At 42.2% G+C, this 21,534-nt stretch overlaps 1 protein-coding gene across 1 annotated transcript in view; it reads left to right on the forward strand.

Annotated features, from left to right (window-relative positions):
* The window catches only part of SLC44A3 (solute carrier family 44 member 3), an 89,208-nt gene that overhangs the window by 11,739 nt on the left and 55,935 nt on the right, over positions 1–21,534 (forward strand). The window contains 5 exon segments of the mRNA XM_074318628.1: positions 5,503–5,663; positions 7,966–8,052; positions 9,284–9,423; positions 12,457–12,643; positions 13,466–13,586. Of these exon segments, the coding sequence (XP_074174729.1) occupies positions 5,503–5,663; positions 7,966–8,052; positions 9,284–9,423; positions 12,457–12,643; positions 13,466–13,586 (696 nt within the window).

A 21,534-nucleotide genomic window follows, 5' to 3' on the forward strand; every position in this document is an offset into this window, starting at 1 on the left:
AGAGGCATTTGTGGACATATACTAGGAATTTAATGCACAACAAACCCAAACAAGAGATGAAGGCCCACGGGAAATACAGTACATTAAAAAAATGAATAAATCCCTTAACCTTTTGTGTATACCTTACAAAATGCTCTCATATGGTAACTCCCATAGCCCAGTGTACGGTATTACCATCATCCTCATTTTGCAGGTAGACTGTGGTCCCAGCTCTGCCAATAACTAGCTTATACCCTTGAAGGAGACTCAGGCCACCCAGGGCTCAGCTGTTTAGTGCATGGCCAGGCCTCACACCACAGTCATTTTGTCTGTCCCTTCTCTCACTAATCAGTATTAGAGACACCCGTTTCATACATGGCAAATAAATCATGGGGAAATAGAAGCCAAGCACCTTTGAGCAGACTAACCATATTTTAATTCTAATTCACAACTTGATTTATTTTTTTCTTGGTATGTATTTTTTAATACATAAATATCCATATTGGTTTTGCAATGTTCCTGTGTGATATGTATTTTAATGTGCATAAATCATATTGCACATTTTTCTTAATGCTCTATGTTTTATAGATCTGTTCATGTGAATGAAGGTTAGGGGGATTATGAGGGATGCAGTCAGTGCCCTGCTCAGACCTGCTTTACCAGATGTAGTGGCCTGACTCCCAGCTGTTGTATGTATTGGCTGAAAGCCACTCACAGATGCCACCTTCTCTGAAGAATTGCCCTTGGTCAAACAGAAGCCAATTAGCCAGGGAGACTTACCTCTTCCCTCCACCCCTGCCCCCGGGATGTGGCCAGTGACTGACAGATATAGGGGTACAAGTGCCCCAGAGCACCCCTTGGGGTCAGGCTAAAGCGAGTCTCCGGCTGAGACCCCCTCCTCACTTATCTTTCTTTACCCTTTTCTTTCTCATTCCTTCCCTCCTAAGAACACTGTACCCCTGAATCACTTAAACAAGAATTTCTTAAACGAGAGTCCCTTAGGCTCTGACCTATGATAGTGACTGCACATTATCATCCACACTGGTACAACCACCATTCTATTCTCTGCTTCTGTGAGATTGACTATGCTCGATTTCCCATATAAGTGAGATCATGTAGTATTTGTGTTTGAGAAGGGTTTTTAAAAGAACACTCTTTGTAACTGTGCCTGCAGAAGGAATTGAAAGAGAATGGAATTTTTCAGGTTGTAACTTAACCTGAGCTGAATCACTTCTCCTCTTCCTGTAAATGGGAGGGCAACTGCAACTCCACGGGAGCTTGATATTGATGATGATACCAGCAAGCACTTACTGAGCTTGTGATGTTTGTCAGGTACTTTTCTAAGCTTTTGACGTGTATTAATTTATTTGGACCTCACAAAGCCTCTGTGCTGTAGGTATTGTTTCCATCCCTGTTTTATAGCTGAGAAAAGCGATGGAGAGATGGGTTAAGGTTGTGGAATTGCTGGCGTTCAAACTCAAACAGCATCCACATTTATTTCAATAACCAAAAACAAACAGTCAAGGCTACATTGGTTTTATTTTGCCTGACAAATGGCCTCCTTGGGCACACACCAAAGTGTGTGTGGGGGTCCCATACCATGTGTCCTAGGGTCACCATCTCTCTACCTCTCAAGCCAGTCCTTGTCTTTTCATTGCTTAAATGTAGACCTTTCTAACTTTTCAAGTGAAGACAAAACAGCTTATTGACCAGCCTTTCTTGGATGGATTTAGGCAGATAGAAATAACCTTGAGGGCTCCATTTCCTTTTCCTACACAAGCAAGTGTTTGTTTTAAGATAGAAATGATCATATTTATCGTGGAAGAGCCGGGCCAAGAGCAAAAAGCTTGAAAACATGAGAAGTGTGGCTATAGGGCCAAAGTACATTTTCTAAATACTTCTTTTTGACTAAACCAATTGTTTCTTCTTCCTCTGTTGATCTCACGAGGTGTAACATGCCCTTTTAGAGCAATGGCTGAATATCAAGAAGGTTCGTTACTAAGTAGGTATGAGCTTTTAAGGGCAGTGAAAAATTACTGCACAAGATAACATGCAAGTAGATCTTTTTCCTCTGATGTTCAATGTAATATTGTATTTTGAGTCCCCTGTGTATTAAAATCTGAAAGGCTTGGGTTTTCCCCTCCAGTAAATCAAATTCTAGCCTCCCACACAGGTGCCCATGCCTGTCACTGCATTGTTTGCTAGGATGAATTCCAACAGGGTAATCCAAATATACAATTAGTTTTTCAAATTACTTCCTGCAGATTTGAGTGGCCTTGCTGGTAAGGAAAGGAAAAGCAGAAGTGGGGAAGAAACTGCAGTCTGTGGCCAAAAGACACAGCCCCATCCTAGCTAATGAAGCACTTTGTGGTAAACTGGTCAGCCACCCACCATGGGTGAGCTACACTTTATATGCCTCTCTTCACCCTCAAGGCTAAGATGGGTCATTCTTTACTAGCACAGGGTTATTAAGTGCCTAAAGCATTTACAAACCATGTTGATAAAATTAAGGTCTTAGGGAGAATTGTGTCTGGGGAAAAACAAATAAAATGACATTAAATCTATGTCAGACATTAAATCTATATCAGACTTTATTTTTCAGAAATACTAAATGAAGTTTCAGAAAACATTTGCTTTCAAACAATTCATATTTGTTGGTGGTAAGACTACTTAATAATAGAAAATAAAAAGAAATTAAAGTTTTAAAAATTGGAAGGCAAGAGGTAAAATGCTCTGCAGGTGGCAAGAAAATTAACTGAAAAACTACAAATAATAAGAGAACTTATTTAGGTGTCAGGGAACAAGATAAATATACTGAAATCTGCAGCATTTATATTTTTGAAAAGACTCCTTTTACCACAGTAAGAAAAAAGTACGTACAAAAACACAAGTCCCTGGAAAGAAATTTAATAACAAATGAATACGAACCACAGAAAGAAAACTTAAGTAGACTTCTGAGGTACAAAGAAAAGTTGAACAAATGGAAAGACAGACTGCATTCTTGATAGTACAATTCAGCATTATAAAGATGTCATTTCTCCTGAAGTTGAGCTATAAATTTATCATGATTGCAGTAAAAATAACAACAGGATTTTTTTCAGAAACTGGATAAGCTGATTTGAAATTTTATAATGAAAATGAAAAACAAGAATGGCCAAGAAAAATCTGAAAAAGAAAAACAATGAAGGGGACTAGCTAGCCCTCCCAGTTTTTTAAAACAACATACTATAGTACTAGAAACCATGGGAGAATTATTTTATAACCTGAAAGTAAGGCAGGCATCTAACTATAATGTAAAACTCAGAAGACATAAAATAAAACATTGAAAAATTTGGCTGCATTAAAAACAAATCTTTCTGCATGACAAAAACATTAGAGACAAAATTAACAGGCAAATAAGTTGCAATTTATATAAAAAAGAGATTGATTTCTCTAATTTATAAGAGGTCTTACTAATCAGCTTTTAATAGACCAATTTCTCAATATAGAAATTAGATAAGGATATACAGTGATGCTTCAAAGAAAAAAAAATAAGGTTATTAAAACATACAAAAAGAGGCTGTACTTCCCTCACGTAGGGGAGATTCCATTTACGGCTCTTTTACCTTGCAGACTGGCAACATCTCTCGAAGATTTGATAATGCACTGTCTTGGCAAGGGTGTGGGGAAATAAGCAGTGAGGGCAATTCATCAATATTCATTACGATGAATGTGCACATCCTTTAATCAAGCTTTTCTACTTCTGGAATTTAATCCACAGGTATCCTTATACCAGTATGAAAGGACATTTGTGCTAGCTTATTCACTGCAGTGTTTGTAATAGCAAAAGACTGAAAACAATGGCTGTCAGTGGAGGGCTGCTTAAGTAAACTATGGTATATCATTTAATGTAACACTGTTTAGCTCTTTTTTAAATAAGAGACTAGCAAGCTGGGAATAACTCAGAATTTTCTCAGTTGGATAAAGGTCATCTATGAGAAATCTACAATTAACCTATACTTAATGGTGAACTATTTATTGATCCACCTAAGATTAGAAATAAGGCAAGGATATCTGCTCTTACCACTTTCACTCAACATTGTAAAGGAGGTCCTAAGAATTGCAATAAAGTAAGGAAAACAAAAAGAAAGGAAGAAATGAAACCATCTTTATTTACAGGTGGCCTAATTATTTACATAGATAATCAAAGGTTACTTAACCTCTCTGTGGAAAACAGTAAAGCTAAATTTCAACATATCAATTTTATAAAGCAGTTTAGGAAAGCAAGAAAATGTGTCACATTTATACCAAATTAAGGATGTTGAGTTATGATACTAATGTGTACAACTTTAATTTTGTTTAACACTATCTGCCAAAATAAGCTTTATTCCCTATAACTTAAAGTGTGTGTGTGTGTGTGTGTGTGTGTGTGTGTGTGTGTGTGTGTTATTATGTACAGTTAATTCCACTGTTTTGGCTGCAATAAAATTGTTTTTGAAAAAAATACAATGCAAAGGAATTTTAAAAATAACTAAGTGCACTTAGCGAAATTGCAAGATATGAAGTCAAAATGAATTTCTATATACTAGCAGCAAACAATTAGGAAATAAATTTTTTAAGTCTAACTCAAGCAGCATCAAAATATAGAATTCTTAGGAATAAATTTAACAGAAAGCATGGACAACCTCAGCTGAAAACTTAAAGCCATTGCTGAGAGACACTGATACCTCAACAGGTAGAGAAATATTCCTTATTCACGAATTGGAAGTTTTTAATATTGTTAGAATGTCACTTCTTTCCGAATTGCTCTACAGTTTCAATACAATCCTTTCAATATAATTTCTGTAGAAATTGACAAGTTTAGTCTCAAAAATACGAAAAGCTAAGACCTAGGGCCACAAAGATTCTTGAAGAAGAACAAAGTTAGAGGGCTCACACCATCTGATTTCAAGACTTATTATAAAGTTACAGTGATTAAGACAGTTTGGTGTTGGAATAAGGAGAGACTAATAAGTAAGTGGATCAGGATAGAGAGCCCAGAAATGGAACCACATATATGTGATCAATGATTTGTAGTGAAAGTACCAAAGCAATTTCATGGGGAAAATAAGTATTTTCAACATATCATGCAGAAATAAGTGGGAAAATACAGGAAAAAATGACTTTGTATGAGGACTGTTACCTCATACACAAAAATTAATTTGAGTAAATCTTAGACCTAAACAGAAGAAATGGGATTCTTATGTTGGAGTTCCTAGTTTGTGTTTAAGAAGGGCCCTAGGCATGAGAGTCAGTAGGTCAGCTCTCCAAATTCAGGTGTCTGGTTTCTAGGAGCGCCCATAATCATTTCCCATCCAGAGCATCAGCTAGTCACTGTAGCAGCACAGTTGCCTGGCTTTCTAAGAGGTACTTTGCACACAGGGTGATAAACCTTTTTTTATTACTGCGTATCTTATGCTTTCTTGGTTGTTGAGAATTTTAAATAAACATGTTTTTTAAAGATAAGTAGTTAAACCTCTTTACCATTCAATCTTTTATTTTTAGCAAGTCTTTTCCCTTGTTTAATCGATGCATCCCTCAAACACCGGAAGGCTATTCTCTGTTTGCATCTGTTTTGGTAAATGATGTTGACACTCTCCATCGAATTCTACGTGGAATAATGTCAGGAACAGACACAATCCTTGGCCTGTGTATCCTCTCATTAGGTAAGTTTCAGTTAATTTTATTTCGTGATGATTTATGAATTGCCAAAGTTTCTTGCACTTATGTATATTGTACAATGTAAATTAACTTCTTAAATATAAAACTTCACTGTGTATATTTTCTTTATAGATGTATTTTCAATGTTTCAGGTTCAAGTGGGAGAGGGGACAATATAATTGGGGGAAGACCAGCTGGTTCTCTGCCAAGAGGCTTCATGAGGTGGGGGTGCTGTAATATAGTGACCATGTTCTAGTGCCTGGTCCTAAGCTCTGCATAAAGATGGATGTGCAAAGCAGAATGCCAGTCTGGCCATGAAAAGTACAGCTGTCAGAGGGACCAGAAACACATGGCTTCCGACCTTCCTGTAGGCGAGCTGGATCAGAAGGCCGCTTAGTGAACAGTGGGACGAGTTGTGCATCCAGGTCAAATAGCATCAGACGGCAATGGCATGATGTGTCCAACTCTTCCAAGGAGCATCCCTGGTTTGGGTTGTGGGCAGGTCAAGGCCTTGAGCCAGGACATGCCTCTTCCGGGCCTTTGTGGAAATAGCTACCCACTTCTTAACCCTTTGACTTCCCATTTTCTATGTTTCAGCTTGATGAGCCCCTTTAAGAGTTGACTTTCTCTTTGAGTAAGTTGATACACTCTGCTGCTGTGGGCAATAATACTAGCCTGTTACCTACCCCTTTCTACACTGGCTGCCTCCCAACCTCTGGGTTGAAAGAAACTCTTTGGTCAGATATGAACATGATTTTGCCAGTTTACAAATTGAGTTTTCCATAATTTCAGTACCAAAATATTACTAATTCCTGAATGCTTGGGATGCTTAACTGGTCACCAGAGTTCTTATGACTCAAATGGGCTAGGCATTGTTCTTACTTTTTTTTGTGTGTGTGTTTTCCCAGGACCCATCAGCTCCAAGTCAAGTAGTTGTTTCAATCTAGTTGTGGAGGGCACAGCTTACAGTGGCCCATGTGAGGATCGAACCAGCAACCTTGTTAAGAGCACCACGCCCTAACCAAATGAGCGAACTGGCCGCCCATACTCTTAAGTCATTCATTCAAACCTTAGCATAATCCTATTGCCTTTTGCAAGAAAGGAAACCTGAGGCTTGGAGAGGCTAAGTGACTTGGCCAAGGTCACACACCTAGTAGAGTAGGTAGCTGAGGTGAGACTCAACTCAGATCTGATTCCAAACCCATGTTCTTAACCACTGCACTGAAAGAGCTATATGTAATCCTGATTTCTTACTCAGAAAAACAAAGTAAACTAGTATTTATAAATTCGCTATAATACTTAGAATAAATTTATAAACTTAAAAACCCAAATATTGGACAATAATATGCAGATTTTTTACATAGCTTGCCATATAATTGGAATCTTAAATTTTTCATTTTTAAAGGCATTAATCTTTCCTATTTAATAAGAATATCTGAAAACACTTAAAGTGAGAGGTTTTTTGGTTTTTGGTTTTTGGTTTTTTTTAAAGATTGTATTGGGGAAGGGGAACAGTGTGTATTTCCAGGACTTTATTGGGGAACCGTGTGTTTTTCCCAGGACTAGGGTTTCTAGGAGGGAATTCCCGCCTATTCTCGTGAATTTTTTTGCTTTCCTGTTCCTGAATCCTGAGAAAAGTTGGTCGGGAAATCGGGAAAATTGGCTCCTTGAACCCAGGTGGTTGGTAGTATTGGCCATCACTTTGTGGAAATGATTCATCGTGGAGAACAGAAAAGAGTTTATATCTTGGGATTCGGGAACAGGAAAGCGAGAAAAATTCCTGAGAACAGGTGGGAATTCCCACCCAGAAACCCTACCCAGGACCCATCAGCTCCAAGTCAAATTGTTGTCCTTCAATCTAGTTGTGGAGAGCACAGGTCAGCTCCAAGTCCAATGGCTATTCTAGTTGCGGGGGGTGGCGGGAGCACAGCCCACCATCCCATGCTGGAGTTGAACCAGTAACCTTGTTAAGAGCAGGCTCTCCAACCAACTGAGCCATCTGGCCACCCAAAAGTGAGAGCTTTACATAAGCCCAGGAAGAAGTTAAAAGAGTTAAGTATGATAAAAAATTTTAAACGGTTCATTAGGACTTGAAAGAAAAAAATGTTTTGAATATTTGGGAATAAAACATGCTTAAATTTTTTTTTTTTTTTTTTTAAATTCAAGAAGAATGCTTGCACTTTCAGAAGCTGGCTTATAGTAGCGACTGAACTCATCTACGCTTCAGCCCTCACTCTTCTGGAGAGTTTAGGCATTATCTCTTTCACACCTTGGTTGCTGTAGTTTCCGTTTTGCTTAACTTTTCAGGCTTGTCTTTGGCCATGGTGTTCACCTTCCGATTCATCACCACCCTTCTGGTTCACACTTTCATTGCATTGGTTATTTTGGGACTGTGTGTAAGTATTTCCACTTGATTTATTTCTTTTTGATTAATAGAAAAGGCTTTCTGTTAAGAATAGAACTTAAAAGTTGCCATTTTTGAGCTAAAAGGGATATTAGAGTCTTTTTATCCAACCCCGCCAGGTTACATATGAGAAGACAGGCCCAGGGAGGGCAAGGGGAGTAGCTTACGTCTCATAGGTGATGGCAGAGTTAACGCCCAGTCTGTTGTGTCTTCTACACTATGCCCTCTGAGACATGCCTGCCACTTGAGTGACCTGCTATCCATACAGTTAAAAGACAATTCCAATGCCTGTTGGAAGCCTCTTAAAGGATTTCTTCTGAATTTGCACATCACCCACTGACATGTGGGTGCCGACATTGTCATGCAAAGGCTATGACCCATCTGAAGATGTGTAGGCCCTGAGCTGGGTCCCTGGAAACCCTCTCCTGTGCCCACTGTTTCCCTATTCATTGTTGGATTTGGGGCCCATCCAAGAAAGGTGGGGAGAGGTAGTCCAAGAGGCAGGGACATGGAGGAGGCTCAAGGCAGCAGCTATTTACTAACTGGTGTGGGGTAGTTGAGTTTTTAGTTATTGGTACAGCCATAGTGTTTCATTCCCCCATTAATCAGCTGTGCCCTCAGCCACTTCAGACCTCACAGCTCACAGGTACACAGTGCGCCTGGGCTGGAGTACCTGCACTGCAGCTGGTGAGGGATGCTTTCCCATCTACAACTAGTAAAGACAACTGTGACCTTCCCAGTCACTGTATATGGCATAGGTGGCAGTGCCTGAATGCAGAGCATTTGCAATTTAAGGTGTCTGCCCGTTTTTATAGGTGCCAACCCCATTTCTAGTCTCTTGTAGGAGTTGTCACCAGCAGAGCTCGTTTGGAAGTTTTAGACTTTGGACTCCAATGCTGTTCCTATCACCATCCTGTTGGTGCCGTTTCCTCCCTGCTCACACCCAGACCCAACCTGTGGGCTGGGCTGATGGGACACACCTGTATTCTGGGGTCAACACACTGCATCTCCCAAAGATAAGAATCTACTCCAGATCTGGAGTGGGGGGTGGGAGTTAGGGGCTGCCCTGGCCCTGTCTAGCTCCTTCAGAGAGCTCGTCTTGCTGTAAAGCCTAGGGATTTGGGACCTACTGCCTGAGCCTGGCAACCCGGTGTATGGTCCCACATATTGGGATGGGGGTGAAGGGGGTGGTTACCTGATGGCAGGTGCTGAGCCCCACAGTGTTTTGCTTTCCAGTTGTCTGCGGTGTCTTATGGTGGCTGTATTATGACTACACCAATGACCTCAGCATAGCATTGGACACAGAAAGGGAAAATATGACGTGCTTGCTGGGGTTTGCTGTTGTATCTACAGTTCTCACAGTAAGAAACGTGCTGCCAGTAAGAGGTCAAGTAGCCAGGCAGAGCTCTGAAATCCAAATAATTGGACTTTAAACAGAAACAGCTCGAATGTGATATTATTTCACCTCATAGTGTGCGTCTATATTCATGTAGTGAATGGACACACATAGTTCAGGTTTTATTTGAGATTCCTTCATGGGGATACATAAAAACATTCAAAAAAAGAGAAAAAAGATGTCTTCCTTCTTTCCAAGTCATTTCTACCATCTCTCAGAGTTTGATTTGTTACTTGTGCTGATTTATTGTCCTTGAAGATAGAAGAACCATTTTTATCCCAAGTGGCTGTAAGGTGGACACTGTAAGGTGGAGAGGGGGCAGACTTAAAACAGTTCCTGTTTCCTGTTTGTGAGGATGGATGCTCTGCTCTCTCAGGGTGTGACAGCTCACACTGCCCTCGAGCACAGAGAGCCCTTTGTTTCCAAACCTGCAGGCTGCTGGGTTATTTTGGTGTTCCAAGAACCTGCTGTCTCCCAGTGAACTCTCTGGTTGAAAACAGGCCAACAGAGTATTGTTGAGGCAGCAGATATGGTTGTGGGGGGAGGGTGGTTCATCACTCCCCAGGTAGTATCAGAAGTGCTGGAATCACGAGGACCCTGGCGAGGGTCTGGAGGTGAATTCAGGGGACCCGTGATCACCTTTGCTAGCGTTGCTTACTGTTTTGTGGAGGAGCACTCATCAGGAGTTTCCAGAAGCCCATTCATTCTGTCAGCAAACAGATTCTCTCACAACTCAGATCTCTCCTAAGGAAACCCTTCAGCTCCCATGTGTAGTACATTCTTCACTTTTCCTCCTTTCTAGTGAGTTTAGGTCTGTGTTATTCACAAAAACTGTGCTCAGGGAGCAAGTGTGTGATGAGGTAAAGCACCGGATTTGTCCAGCCTCAGGCAAGGACCAGCCCATAGCTGAGCCAGGTCCTATGAAGGAGGCTGGGGAAAAAGGGCCCCTGTACCCCAGGCCAGGTGCTGGGGCTGCTGGGCCTCAGGGGAGGAGTAGGGCTGGGAGTTGTGGAGAGAGCCCCTCTACTCCCTGAGTCCTCCATAGTGCTTCCTTTGTCTTCATACACTGAACCTTTAATGGCCACCCAAATGCCAGGGTCCGAGGTGAATTTTCCTCCTCACCACGTGTCAGGTGAGTAAAAGAGGAGGCTGTGAGGGCAGAGAGGGGCTGTTTTCACCTGTGTCTGTGAGGACCAACCCCTGGCTGGTACAGAGGATAGAACTGAACCAGAGCTCACACACACTCATTTGGCACACATGTCGCTGGATGAGCTTATTCTCATAAAAGCCCTAGACTCTTCATTGTCATCACCATTTACTGAGCCCTACTGTGAACAGAGCCGTGCACTACGCAATGGAGCCGGCAAGACACAACACACAGATAGCACATGTCCCATGATAAGGTGAATTACAAAACAAGGAATACCATGACATGGTGCATCGCGAAAGATCCCAGCCTTTGCAATCTCGGGTCTACATTCAAATCCACACCTCAATCTGTGACCTTGGAGAAATGACTTGGCTTCTTAGGCCTCAGTCTCCTCATCTGTCAAATGGGCATAGTACTACAAGCTTGCCCACAGGGGTATGGCGTTCCCTCTTCTCAAGGGGGCATCTGGTGGGAAGCTTGAATTCCCACCAGAGAGCGCCCCCCCTCCTCCCCCAGAGCTCACTGGCTTGAGACCAGAGACCGAGGAGCTGGGCAGGCTATGGAGCAAGAGGACAGCCATGCCCAGGGAAACCACTGCCTGCCAGCTTCCCCCTGCTAGCCCAGTCTTGGCTCCTCAAACCCTTGCACAAAGTGAGGGAAGGAGGACAGGGAGAGAAAGCCAGATTACGTCCCCTCGTCAGGGACCACTCCCTGTCCCTAGCACTTGCTGGTCTCCAAGGGGAAAGAGGAGATGTCAGCTGCTCCTCTTCTTCCCTTACTCCCCACTCCTTGCTCCTGCTTTCCCAGGCAAGGGAATGAGAGGAGAAAACCCACATTAGCAAGAGAGGAAAAGAAGCAGAAGGAACGTCACCTCCCTAACCCTCATCCCTTCATTCTCACCTTGGAGCCCCCATTTCTCCTCTCCCCATGCCCTCCCCACGTGTTGGAGCCCAGCAGAGACCCCGAGAGTCTCAGCTAGTGTCCTAAATCCTGAGAAGATCCTTATCTGCTACCAAGACCACTTGGGTGGGGATATGTTCCTGCCTTCTGAGTTCCCAGCAGATGCCTTGTAAATCAATTTGAAAATGTTGGTCTGGGAAGATGGAGGCTGCTGTGAATGGTATTGAAATGGCTTCACTATAACTGCTAGTGATAATGAAGAAAACTGGGTATATGGCATTAAAGCTTCGCTCAGAGCATCAGCCTAGGAGCACAGGCTGAAATGCAGCACTTTGCAGCTTTGAGCCCAGAAGAGTGAAGTTGAGGCTTGGCCCCTGTGGCAAGGCCCCTCCTTGAAGAAACTTGCCAGTGCACAGAATGAGAGAGATGGCAGTGGCTGGGCCAGAATGTGGGGACAAAGGTCGTCTGTTTCTTTAATGTGATGTTTATATGCAGGGAGCTAAGGACAGGAGAGACGAAGTCACAGAAGTTTCTTTAAGGCATAATCACTGTCCTTCTCCCTCATGCTTGTGTCCCCTGCCTTTTGCAGTCCTTCAGCGTTTCCTGAGTAGCTCAGGTGTTGAGGTGGGAGGATGGATAGAAGACTGTTCCCTGACCCTGGAGGACCTATTCTCATTTTCTTTGCATTTTCTCTTGCTCTCTAACCAGATTGCAGGCTCCTCTAGGGCATGGATTACATCCTGTTCACTGTTACTAGAGCTGCAGAATCCAGCCTGGGAACCAGCATTTAGTAGATGCTCAATTTGTGTTTGAGAATTTATCTGATCAGTGATAATAAAAGCAGTGAGTAGCTATCTTAAAAGAACTGTTTGTTGCGCTATCAGTACAATATTAGGGTTTGTTTTATGCTCTTCTCAGTTCTTCACTATTTTATCCCTTTCTCACCAGGCAGTTCTGCTTGTCTTGATTTTTGTCCTAAAAAAGAAGAAGAAATTGGCAGTTGAACTTCTCTGGGTCACAAATAAAGCCATTAGCAGCTCTCCTTTCCTGCTGTTCCAGCCACTGTGGACATGTGCAATCCTCGTCTTCTTCTGGGTCCTCTGGGTGGCTGTGCTCCTGAGCCTGGGGACTGCAGGTAAGGGCAGTGGGCTTCACCTCGGAGTCAGAAACAGAAACCCTCACCATTTTGGAACCATCGCCATTTTTTATAGGGACCTCTTGTGGACTAGAGGTGTCTGATGACAGCAGTGACAGTGCTTGGGTCCCTGTTATAATGGAAGTCAGGAAAATTCTTTTTCCTCTTTTGTGTTGGCTTTTAAAAAGCTGGATTTGTGTTTCACGAGAGATTAAATTCAGTAAGGACTGAAAGAGCTTTAGGAAAAAAATGACAATATTTTTAAAGAGTCTACAGAAAGAATCTTATCAAATGTCTCTTTTGGATTTAAGCTTTATCCAAGGTAATTTACCAATTCCTATCAAATTAGTAGGTGATGAAGAAGAACCCTGGAAAGGCCATAATAAACTGTCGTTGTGCGTAATAGAGCCAGCTAAAGTTAAAGCAAGCCCAGGCTGAAGTTCGTTTGCTGCTGAGAAGATGGCGCTGTATCCTCCATCCTCCTGTCATCTCTGTACCGTGGGCTTCTACCAGACATTCCTCAGAATCAGCTATGGTGTTTTACTAGAATACAGGTGCTTGGGCCCCACCCTCAGAGATTCTGATTCACTTGGTTTGAGGTAGGACTAAGTATCTCCATATTTTCAAAGTCACATTCTAGAGCTGTGCTATTCAAAGTGCTGTCTCAAACCAGAGAAGGAGCTTAGGCCAGAATGTATATCACTCATTGCTTCCTTCATCGAGAAAGTCTTACTGTGCAAAAACAATGTCAGCAGAAAGAAACAGTGGGCTTAGTGATACAGTTGATGTACATTCCAGTACAAGCTCCTTGTCTCACTGCAGGCTGGGAACCACAGTGTGAGGACAGGTGTCCAGTCTGTGGACCACACTTTGAGTGGCACTGCTCTAGATCTTCTCTAACTCCTACATTTGATTTGGTTAAGGCCCAGATTCACACTCTGATGTGAGTACAAAGCGTAAGGTGCTGTTTGAAACTGTCACCAGGCCATTAAGAACCACAGCAGATGTCAAATCAACAAGGCTAATGTGACTCCTTAGTGATTTATCAAGTTTAGCTCTAATCACGTATGTTAGAACACTTGCTGTGTAGCAGGTTCTTAGTGAACTGCATTCTCTTCCCTCTCCTTGGGAGTAAACTGACCTCTCAGAGATACTTCAAGATGGCCAGCAGGCTCTCTGCAAGACACAGCCCTTAGAAGCCCGTATTTCCAGCTTCAGAGACGCTATAGGGGCAGTCTCTTCTGTTGCGGGGTCTCTGGAAGCTTGCTGGAGGCCTGCAGTGAACTTCTGATAACGATCCAGGAAGGAACCCTGGTCAGACAGGTACAGGACTGTAATCAATCAGGATGAGGCTTGTCTGAATGATAGAAAACTCAAAACAGGGGCTTAAACAAAATATAAGGTAATTTCTCTCTCACATTAATGAAATCCACAAGGAGACCCCACGCCAGCATAGTTCTCCAGAGGTCAAGGTCCCAGGTACTTTCTCTCTTGTTCCACAGCCTCTACCACTTTCTTCCACCTCGTAGCTGAAATGGACACTCGGGCTCCAACAAGCAGGCCTTATCTAGCCTTTAGGAAGGTGGCAGGGAGGAAGATGAGCATGTTCCTCCCTCCTTCACCCCCACCCAGCAGTCATAACAGCACTTCCACTTACACCCCATTGGCCAAACCCTAGTTATAATGTGTTATAAGCATCACAATCCCCTTTCAGTGTGTGTGTTGTTATGCTCAACGTATAGGCAAGAAAATTGAGGTTCTGAGCGTCATTTGCTGAGGGTCATCCAGCTGGGAAGTGTGATGGCTCTCTGACTCCAGGGCTCTAGAATAGAGCCTGTAATCTTTCCCCCACTGCACATTTTCCTGTGTCGGGGATACAAAGCTAAGAAGTCAACATTAGGCCTCCTCAGATTTGTTTGTTCAAGAGGAAGCAGTACTGTGACCACAGCAGTTGGCTAGTGGACAGGGCCATATCCACAGTGAGGTATTTGGGGCCTGTGGCTGCAGGGCCAGAGGTTGAAACCAGAGTGGCTGGGAGTGAGGTGTGGCAGCAGGTGGCAGGGCAGGACGCCCACCCACTGTCCCTATGGGGTGAAGGAAGTTGTCTCTGGCTAAACCATGATGTGCATGCTTTGGAGCAGGGCACAGTCCTTCATTCGTTCTTTAATTCACGAAAGTGAGGTGAGCACTGTGGGGATGAGGTCCTGAGCGAGGCACTGGGGGACAGTGGCCATCGCTCACCACAGCACAGAGTTGAGCAGAACAGACTGACAGTTAAAAATGTGCTCATGGCAAAGGCTGATGAACATCAGGATAGGAGACATTTGGGGAGCCACAAGAGCGCCAGAACAAGTTGGAGAAGGCTTCTCAGAAGTTGGACTGGAAATTGCCAGATCAGAAAACACAGAGAAAGGCAAAAGGGGATTCAGGAACTTCACGACCAAACACAGAGGACAAGGAGAGGGCCAGTCCTGAGAGTTGGGGGTGCAGTCAGAAAGGAACAGACCTCAAGGCAGACTTAGGGGTGAGTTTTCAGCATGGTGCTCCTCTAGGCCTCCCCTCTTAGGTCCTAGCTGGGCACAGGGCCTAGGGTGCATTAAATAGCTTCCCTCCAGGACTGAGAGCAAGGGGGGTAGGGAGACGGTAGGCTACTATGTGGGCTGAAGGTAGCACGTCTTTCTAGAGCCACCTCAGGGGTCATGTATTAAAATATAGTATTTCTCTGTCAGTGGAAGGAGCAAAATGATCAAGAGCGAGAGGAATAGAGGGGCAGAATAGAAAAGTGGCTGCCAGGACTAACAGCAGTATCAATGAGCAAGCTGATTTTACACTTCACACAGTGACCACCTTTCTGCCTCCCTGGGGTTGGGGTTTATAAAAACCAGAGTGGCATCCATTCAGGTCACCTGAGTCTCCTTTCCATTTACTTGTGGGCTAACCCTGGTACACAAAACTCCTTTTGTCTTCAAAGGCCTTTTTACCCAGTGTCAGAGCAATAGCTTGGGCCAGGGCAGGTCAGCAGCTGCATCCCTTTGTTTCACATCATTTTGTCTCAGGAGATGCCCCAGTGATGCTTAGAGAGCCTGGGAGCCACTCTCAAGGCTCAGGCAAAGATGCAGGTGATCTGGGTGGGGAGAGACATGGGCACAGCAGCTGATCGTCTCATTTCATGCCCTCCCAGGCAGTTACAGTGAAGACAGGCTCCCTCTTTAGTCTGTGCCCAATGTCATGTCGGGGAGTCCTCAGTGGATAAACAGCTGTGAATTTTTTACTGTGTCAAATGGTTGAATGAATTAGTATTTTAATGTGTAAAAAGAAAAAAAAAATACAGAAAAAGTGAACTTAAGTTGATAACTTTTGTCCAGATGATCTGTTTGTTTAATGACTGTAAATCAGTCTTTGAACTAGTTGAGAAATTCTGGCTTCTCTGGGAATTTTTTAAGTAAAGCATTTTAAGGCCCCCAACAATGAGATTTATTAGTCCTTGTCTGCTACCAGCAACATGACAGGAACTACTAAAATCCAGTGGGAATATGTGAAAACCCTAATAACCTTGAAAATCTAGCAGGTGCAATTGGCAGGTTGGAAAGAGCTTATGTGATCTGATTGCCCCCAGTTGTCACTAAGGTGGTCTGGAAGCCCCAGAGTCTGAACAATGGAAAAGGCCCATTTGGTGGAGGTGGGGGTGGGGCGATTTCCTTCCAGTCTGTGCTTCAGTTAGAAGAAGTAACACAGGGATGTACTTGGCACGCTTAAGACAGGCAAAGGGCCGTGCTCAGAAAGTGTGCAGCAGGGCCGGACAGAGGGTTTCCCACAAGGATCCAGCCTGTCTTTGGCCTTCTTTGTATGTCAGTCCGCTGTGGTTCCCTTTTCTCATTTTTGCAATGGAAAAGTGATGCTTTCCCCAGGTTGCCTCACAAGGATGCTAGGGGGCTGAGATGGGACCAGAGGTTTGCTTTGCAAATAAGGGCCATATATGTTCCTTGTAGTAGGAATTAATGCCAACTAAGGAATGTCTACTGCTAGCTTCAGCTTTGTGGTTTATTCTTTGCTCTGCCTGGCTTATTAGAGAACTCAGTTTAAAAGAAAACATTTTTGTTTTATTTTATGTTTTTAGTTACTAGAGATCTATTATAGAAGATAATGGAATTTATTTCAAAAAGCCAGCTGGTGTACCAGACCTGTCCTAGGATAGGCAGAAGGAGCTTGCACAAGAGAGATTTGAAACAGCTTCTGCTTTTCAGAAGTTGGTGGTCCCTTTGGGAAGGTGCAAAGGAAAGCACTTTCCATGAACGTCTCTGTCTTTGCACTTGCTGTGATCTTTGTCCAGAATCCCCTCCTCTTCCAACTCTCACTCCAGCTTTCTACCCCAGACTACTTGGAAAGCTAGCCATCCTTCAAGAAGTGTTTTGAGTATTGTATTTCTTAGAAAATCTCCCATCAATTCCCCAGGTATGCTTAGATATGTCTTCTTCATTTTCTTTGCATTTTTATTTCTTCATCCTTTCAGTAAATAATAACTGCGTGACTGCTGTGTGCACTGGGTACTAGAGACACAGCAGTGAGCAAGACAAAGGACCTAGAGTGAGGAAAGAGGGAATCCATGAGTAAATGTACTATGTATCGGGTAATAAGTCCTATGAGGAACAGTAACGCAAGCTATGACTTGTGTGTTGTCATCCCCACTAATGTATGAACATCTTGAGGGCAGGGACTGTATGTTTTCCTTTCTGCGTCTCTTAACTCAGTGTGTTGCCTCTGAATAAGTTCAGCAAGTAGAGCTGAATCAGGAAGTGAGGTCACATCAGAGCTGTATTAAATGATATGTTACACATGGAAAGAACTTGGAAAATCACATGTCAACGAGATTTTCTTTTTCCCTAATCCTCATGCTGTCAGAGTTTATACCCCATTACCTCACAAAATAATTGAGGGCACACACAAGCACACACACACCCTCAACCCTTTACTCTTTTGTGAGCTTGTGACTCTCCACCTGGCAGTGATAAAGCCTCAGGCAAGAAGAGCATGGCCAGGACAATGACAGGGTTGGACTCAGAACAGAAAGTTTACTCCTCTAATCTCTGAGACCAAATGAGCAGATGAACTCGAGTGTTCCTAGGGTAAGAAAATCAACCAGGGATGATTCATACCATCAAGCAGTTACCGCCTGCCTATAAAGGGCACTGGGTTTTAATACAGTGGTGCTGTTTGGAGCCTCTGTTATTAGAGACTCCACAGGAGGGGCTGTAGCCCTTGGCATTGAGAACCTCTGAGGGGTGGGAGGTGTGTGGTGTGTGCTGCCTGCTCCTGAGTAGGGGAGCAAAGATTATTCTAACCAAAGTGGCCAGCAGGTAACAGCTGTCTGACAGCAGTGATTTGGTATTACCTTAGAATCACAAAACCAAAGCATTTTCAATAGGGCTTTTGGTTTGGACTTCCAAGGGAGCATATGCATGTATCTCATAACCCCTCCTTCTACTCCAACTCCCCACCAAAAACATGAAAGAATGAAAAAGGTATAAACACACAAGGACAGTGAAAAACAGAGATAATGACAACAAATAAGAAACATCAACCAAATGTTGAAAACTGAAGAGAGGATGGGTGAGGGTAAGTGATGACTCTGAACAGACTGGAGAAAGCTAAAAAAAAAAAGGCCTATGTATGTTGAGTGGAAAAGGAGGTGAAAATAAGATGCAGGCTGCTTTGAGCCACAAAACCCTAGAAAGGCTCAAGAATTCACATGTAAAACGAACTTCTGAAGATTAGTTAAGTCTTCCTAAGGAGCAGTTAGGCCCTAGGTCCCCTCCACACCACTAGGAGATGGAAGCTTTGCTTTCTAGAGAGGGAAACCAGAGACAGTCTGGACTTGGGATATCTAGCACAGCTGAGGCTGGGGTGAGGCTCTGTAATGAAAGAAGGGGGAATAAATGAGAGTCTAACTACCCAATAGTGAGGACACCTCACTACCACCTTCACCAACCCACATTCCACAGCTTAGCTCCCAGGATGTTGACAACCAGGTTGATATCCCCAAGGCAGGAGATCAGAGGATTCTTCTTTGAAGAAATTGTCTAATCCAAAGTGAAGACCTCCAGATAGTGCCGTATGGGGTCCCCCAATGAAATGGCCTGATTCCTTATTCGGAACCAGACAGTGAAACCCAACTAGTCAACAGTGAACCATCCCACAGAGCTTCCAGTTCACTCTTTAGTGCTTCATTCTTAAATATGGACGGATAACCAGTGATTATTAAACATTTGAAGAGAACCTCTAGTGAAAGAAAAATCAAGTGAACAAAAGAAAAGGAATTTAGGGAAAACAGAGACAATGCAGGCAGCAGAAGAAAACTACACACATAAAAAATAAAACCACTATAATATCCTCAGCGAACGCAAAGACATACTGTATCCATAAAATAAGAACAACAACAACAAAAAAGGAATAGCAAAGGAATGAAAAAGACCTTTTAGTAATTAGAAACATGATTGTACAAGTGAAAATTTTCTATTAAAGGATTAAAATATAAAATTGAAGAACTCTTCTTGGACATAGAACCAAAAACACAAAGAGATGGAAAATAGGAGAAGAAGGATAAAAAGTTAGAGGATAAATTTAGGAGAGTCAGCTAATCTGACTAATATGAGTTCCAGAAATAGAGGACAAACAAAAAAGAAGGGAGGAAATTATCAAAGAACACTTCCCAGAGCTGTAGGACTTGAGTAAAGAGAAGATGCTAGAAGCGTCTAGAGGGAAAAACAGATCACAGGCAAAGGATCAAGAACTAAAGTAGGATCTGATGTTCAATAGCAACTCTGAATCAAGAAGACAGTGGAGCAAGGCTGTCAAAATACTTCTTTTAAGATTTGTATTAAAACATAATTAACATACAATATTATATTAGTTTCAGGTGTACATCATAGTTATTCAACAGTACCCATCTAGAATTATACAGACTTGTTATCACATTATTGATTATATTTCCTTTGTTAAAGAAGTGATAAGTCCAGCAACCATCTAACACTGTACCACAGTATCACAATATTATTGATCTTCCCCCCTTTTTAAAGTTTTCAATTAGAGTTGACATTCAATATTATTTTATATTAGTTTCAAGTGTGTTAGACATTTATATAATTTAGGAAGTGATCCCCTTGACTAGTACTACCTGGCACTATACATAGTTATTACCATGTTATTGATTATATTACCTATATTTTACATCCTCATGACTATTTTGTAACTACCAATTTGTACTTCTTAATCCCTTCAGCTTTTTCACCCTGCCCCTAACTCCCTCTTATCTATCACCCCAACAAATCTAGTATCCATCTGCACCATATGTAGTTATTACAATATTACTGACTACACGTATATTCCTTATATTATACCCTACATCCCCATGAGTACTGTGTAACAACCAATTTGTATTTCTTAATCCCTTCCTCTTTTCACCTATCCTCATCCCGCCTCCTATCTGGCAGCCATCAAAATGTTCTCTGTATCTATGAATTTGTTTCTGTTTTGTTTGTTTATTTTGTTCTTTAGATTCCACTCATAAATGAAATCATATGACATTTGTCTTTTGCTGTCTGACTTATTACACTCAGCACAGTACCCTCTAGGTTCATCCATGTTGTCACAGATGGCAAGATTTCCTTTTTTTTTTAACAGCTGAGTAATATTCCATTGTATATATGTACCACCTCTTCTTTATCCATTCATCCATTCCGGGACACCCAAGTTGCCTTCATATCTTGGCTTATGTAAATAATGCCTCAATGAACATATGGATGAGCACATCCCCTCAAAGTAGCATTTTGGGTTTGTTTGGATAAATACCCAGAAGTGAGATTACTAGATCCTTCATTGTCTCTTGTTATAGTCTTTGTTTTAAAGTCTATTTTGTCTGGTATATGTATTGCTACCCCAGTTTTTTGTTTGTTTGTTTCCATTTTCATGAAATATCTTTTCCATCCCCTTACTTTCAGGCTGTGTGTGTCTTACAATCTGAAGTATGTCTCTTGTAGGCAGCATAGGTAAGGGTCTTTCTTGTTTTCTTATCCATTCAGCCCCCCATCTTTTGATGGGAGCATTTAATCCATTTACATTGAAAGTAATTGTTGATAGGTATGTAGTTATTGCCATTTTGTTCATATATTTTATTTTATTTTTTCATCGTAAAGAAGTCCCTCTAAGATTCCTTGTAATACTGATTTGGTGGTGATGAACTCCTTTAGCTTTTTCTTGTCTGGGAAGCTCTTTATCTGTCCTTTGATTATAAATGATAACTTTGCTGGGTAGAGTAATCTTGGTTGTAGGTCCTTACTTTTCATCACTTTGAATATTTCCTGCCAATCCCTTCTGACCTGCAAAGTTTCTGTTGAGAAATCATCTGACAGTCTTATGGGAGCTCCCTTATAGATAACTATCTGCTTTTCTCTTGCTGCTTTGAAGATTCTCTCTTTGTCTTTAACCTTTGGCATTTTAATTATGATGTGTCTTGATGCTGGCCTCTTTGGGTTCATCTTGTTTGGACTCTCTGCGCTGCCTGGGCTTGTATATCTATTTGCTTCACTAGGTTAAGGAAGTTTTCTGTCATTATTTCTTCAAATAGGTTTTCAATTCCTTGCTCTTATCCTTCTGGTATCCCTATAATGCGTATATTGGTATGCATGAGGTTGTCCCAGAGATCCCTTAAATTCTCCTTAATGTTTTGGATTCTTTTTTGTTTTTGCTGTTCTGATTGGGTGTTTTCTGCTACTTTATCTTCTACATCACTGGTTCAGTCCTCTGCTTCATCTAATCTACTGTTGATTTCCTGTAATGTATTCTTCATTTCTGTTATTGTAGTCTTTATTTCTGACTGGTTCCTTTTCATGTTTTTT

The sequence above is a fragment of the Rhinolophus sinicus genome, linkage group LG14 (assembly GCF_036562045.2).
Source record: "Rhinolophus sinicus isolate RSC01 linkage group LG14, ASM3656204v1, whole genome shotgun sequence".
In the NCBI taxonomy this organism is placed as follows: Eukaryota; Metazoa; Chordata; class Mammalia; order Chiroptera; family Rhinolophidae; genus Rhinolophus; species Rhinolophus sinicus.